The sequence below is a fragment of the Mus caroli genome, chromosome 5, assembly GCF_900094665.2.
Source record: "Mus caroli chromosome 5, CAROLI_EIJ_v1.1, whole genome shotgun sequence".
Taxonomy (NCBI): Eukaryota; Metazoa; Chordata; class Mammalia; order Rodentia; family Muridae; genus Mus; species Mus caroli.
Window position 1 is genome coordinate 144,211,662 of NC_034574.1, and position 4,358 is coordinate 144,216,019.

Here is a 4,358-nt window from a genome sequence, read left to right on the forward strand (position 1 = left end):
GGCGCCCTCTTCTGGAGTGTCTGAAGACAGCTACAGTGTACTCACATATAATAAATAAATAAATCTTAAAAAAAAAAAAAAGAAATGTAAAAGAAAGATATTATCTGTAAGTAAAATTTCACCTATCAAGTATCTCAATAAATAAAGTTGATCAGATGTTTGTGGATTCCTTAGAATCATGGTTCTCAAGTGATGAGGAGAACGTAAACTACTACCTGTACCAACGCCATCTCCTGACTACGAGAGAAGCACTCTCACAGTGATTTGTTAATGGCAGCAGTGTATGCATACTTCAGGGATAGCAGATAAAAACTTAACTTCAGAAAAATTATAAAAGTTGAACGCAAAGATGGAAATTTTCTTGATATGCAGGAACCAGACCACTAAATTCAACATAATGTAACAAGGCATGTCCAACCTGTACTTCATGGACCACATGTGGTTCAGTATCGCCATGATTTGTGGCTCAATACAAAATTGTAAAATCATCTGAAACACCATGAGGCTTACTTTTTGCAAAAATAAAATAAAATAAAATAAAAATTTATAACTAGCCTGCACAGTTCTCAAGACTGACCGCTGTAGAGGACAGGGCTGTGCTGCAATGTCAAAGGATTGGCTGCAGCGGTTTATAGTGGAGGAGGGCTCACCTGCTTGAACAATCAATCCCGTGGCAGCAACACTGTTCTGAAAAGTCAAAGTGCCTTTAAGAGGTAGGGCATGGCTGGAGGATATGGGTCATTAGAAGTAAGCTTCTGAGGTATTAAATAGTCCAACTCCTGCACTATGTCCTGTACTTCCTGACTGTAGACACCCTGTGATCAGATGCATATGCCTTCCGGGCCATTTATCCCTTTCTGAGATACTGTGGGCCAAAATAAACCCTTCTTCCTTAAGTTGCTTCTTGCTGTGTTATTGGGTCTTAGCAAAAAGGAGGTACCTAAAGGAGTTTAGGGCGGGCATATTCTAAAGACTGCTTTATCACCTTACTTGCTCAGCCATCTTGTCAGCGTAAATGTAGGTTTTTACTTATAGTACATGTTTTTTAGATAGTTCTAGATCTAATACACATTATAATCATTTAGAAAATTAAAAACAAACAAACAAACAAACAACAACTTAGAGCAAGGCAGATGGCTCAGATGTTAAGAGTACTGGCTGCCTCTCCAGAGGATACAGGTTCAATTCCCTGCACCCACAACTCTATTGTGGTATACCTCTGTTGGCTCAAAAACTCTTTAACTCCAGTACCAGATATCTACATCCAGATACAATACCTATACACATAAAAATTTTAAAATGAAAACAATTTTAAAGGCCCACAGCTGCTGGGCAGAGGTGATGCACACCTTTGATCCCAGTGCTCAGTAGGCAATAGTAGGTGGATCTCTAGGTTCTAGGCCAGCCTGGTCTATAGAGCAAGTTCCAGGACATCCAGAGCAACACAGAAACAAAAACAAAACAAAAAATTTTAATTTAAAAAAAATTGAAATTCCACAGCTTTTAGGTCTCATTCTAAATCAAACTAAAGCAGAATCTCGAGGTCTGAACCCTAAGGAGTCTGTAATATTTTTAAAGTGGGGAAAGAGATCCCTCACCTGATACAAATGGACTGTCAGGATTGAGACAATATGCATGGTGTAAGGAAACTGACCATGTCTTCTAAAATGAAGCATTAGATAGGGTTCTTTTAGTATCAACCTGTATAGTAAGACTAAAACAGGTATTTTTAATTAAGATTCAAGACATTAGTATTATTCAGGGTAGAAATAACTTTCATACTACAAAACAAAGGTACCAGAGTTCTTTGAATTATTCATAAGGTGTACCAGAGGCCCACTGAAATGTCCCTACCCCTATTTTATCAGTTTATATTGGTAAACTATTTACAGCTCATCCCATTTATCTGAATTCATTGATTCTTACAATCTTGACCATGTCTTACATAAGAAGAGATTAGGACAGTTTGTCAAAGTCAGTCAGCCAAAGTCAAAAATAAAACCTAGGTATGACCTGTAATTAAATACTCCATCCCAGGAGCCTTGGCCCAAAACAAACCTCTGTTCTGGTTCCAGTCATGGGCATCACCAAGTTGATTAACATTGTACCTGTACCCATCTTGATGATGAAAATAGTCATCAGTGCTGAACACGATGCCATCACGACTCTGACCAAGCAGAATTCTGTTAACAAAAGAAATCATAAGATCTATAACCAGACAAAGGAACCTCAGGACAAACAAATTAGCAATGGAATCTGGGCGCTGACTCCTTAAGGCACTCTGGCAGAACAGCAGAGGAACCCATCCTTTTAGATTGTTCAGATTTTAAATATCACTTCATACTTTACTCTATCTAACTACAGACACGAAAACTGAAAACCAGCATTGGTATTTTGACTTTATAACACTGTGTACTGCTTTCCAAATAACACCGGTTAACAACTATGCCTGCTTTAGCTTTCTGTGAATTGGTATTAAGAACCTAAACATGGGGCTGGTGAGATGGCTCAGTGGTTAAGAGCACCCGACTGCTCTTCTGAAGGTCCGGAATTCAAATCCCAGCAACCACATGGTGGCTCACAACCATCTGTAACGAGATCTGACTCCCTCTTCTGGAGTGTCTGAAGACAGCTACAGTGTACTTACATATAAATAAATAAATAAATCTTAAAAAAAAAAAAAAAAGAACCTAAAAATGTCTTGCTCTGGTACAAGTAACCAAAAAACCAAGTAAAATTAAGGAAGTCATCCATCTGGGAAAAATGTATTTGACCAAAGACAGCTTTCAAACTCATTTCCATTAAGCACAAACATACAGGGCTTACACGTTGAGAGTAATAAAGAGCCCAAGGTATAAGACTGAAAAGAAACTATGATTCTCTAAAGTATAACAAACGTTTAAACTTTAGAGATTGCTGCATGAAATTAATCACTGAACACTAAATAAATTTTTCTCAGATCAACAAGTAATAAGTAAGCTCTGCTTTGAAATAAAAACAAAAAAATGATAGCATCTTAAAGTAATAATTAGTAAGTAGGGAAATGTGAACAGAAAGACAAACAATAGAATTTGAAAAGAATCCAGAATCTCAAACCATCGGTTCGTAGTTATTCAATCACAGTATTATCCCACAAACAGCAAAAGAAAGTCAAACCCATTATACTTACCTTGGCCCATACAAGTAATTTACACTATGTAAACTCAATGGAAAGAGTGTTGCACTTGAAATTGTAATTGTTCCCTGATGTCAGCAAGGGAGACCCTTCAGATACCAAAATCTGCTGATGCTTAAGCCTTGTGCATACAATTGTGTGATAGCTGCATACCAACTATACACATCTTCCATATGCTTTAAATCATTTTTGGATTGTTTAGAGTATCTAAAACAATGTAAATAGCCATATACACTTTATTGCTTAAGGAATGATGATAAGAAAAAAAAAATCTAAAGCAACAAGAACTCTGAATATCAAGAGGATCTCCATAATCATTGAGATTGGGAGTGTCCTGAGGAAGGGAAAACACAGAAAGCCAAGGATTTGGCTCCAACAAAAAGTATTTCACAGTTTCACTATTCCCTCTCAACTACTAAGCAATTAACCAGGAAATGTGATAATGTGAAGGAGCTTGAGCATAAAACAAGCTAGTCCTGGGATAAGTCAAGAGTACTTCCTAGCATAAGGTAGTAGGGAGGACATCAATAGTAACATGACAAATGCTCCTCTCCTCAGCTAGTAAAATCTTGCAATAAAAATAAACCCCTTGGGCTGGCGAGGTGGCTCAGCAGGTAAGAGCACTAACTGCTCTTCTGAAGGTCCTGAGTTCAAATCCCAGCAACTACATGGTGGCTCACAACCACCTGTAATGAGATATGACGCCCTCTTCTGGTGTGTCTGAATTCAACTACAGTGTACTTATGCATAATAAATAAATCTTAAAAATAAACAAATGTCTCAAAATAGACAAACTTATATTTCTAGTTACAGGATAATAATGTATTACATTATTTTATAGCAAATTACATTAATCAAACTAAATGGAAGTGAAGGTTTGGGTTATGTGTGTACTTCTTTGGGAGAAATGGGAGTCCGATTTTTTTTTTTCCTTTTCAGATAAGACTATCTAAGGAAGAAAGGAAACCAGTTGGGGTGTGGACAGGGGTGACAATTTCATATAAAATGCTACAATGACATTGGTTTGTTTGTAAAATGGGCTAGAGAGAAGGCTCAGTGGTTAAGAGCACCGACTCCTCTTTCAGAAGTTTCGGGTTTGATTCCTAGCACTCATATGTCAGCTGACAGTCATGTATAACTTTAGTTTCAGGGGATCCAATGTTTCTTTCTGACCGCTAAGAAC

General features: G+C 37.4%; 1 protein-coding gene across 3 annotated transcripts in view; it reads right to left on the reverse strand.

Moving 5' to 3' along the window:
* N4bp2l2 (NEDD4 binding protein 2 like 2) overlaps nucleotides 1–4,358 on the reverse strand; it is a 64,559-nt gene that overhangs the window by 47,663 nt on the left and 12,538 nt on the right. For 2 of the 3 annotated variants that reach the window (XM_021163634.2, XM_029477198.1), the window contains exon 3: nucleotides 2,059–2,183. In XM_021163634.2, coding sequence (XP_021019293.2) covers nucleotides 2,059–2,183 — 125 coding nt within the window. The remainder of the gene's footprint in view (nucleotides 1–2,058; nucleotides 2,184–4,358) is intronic. The other variant, XM_029477200.1, reaches the window with a different exon arrangement.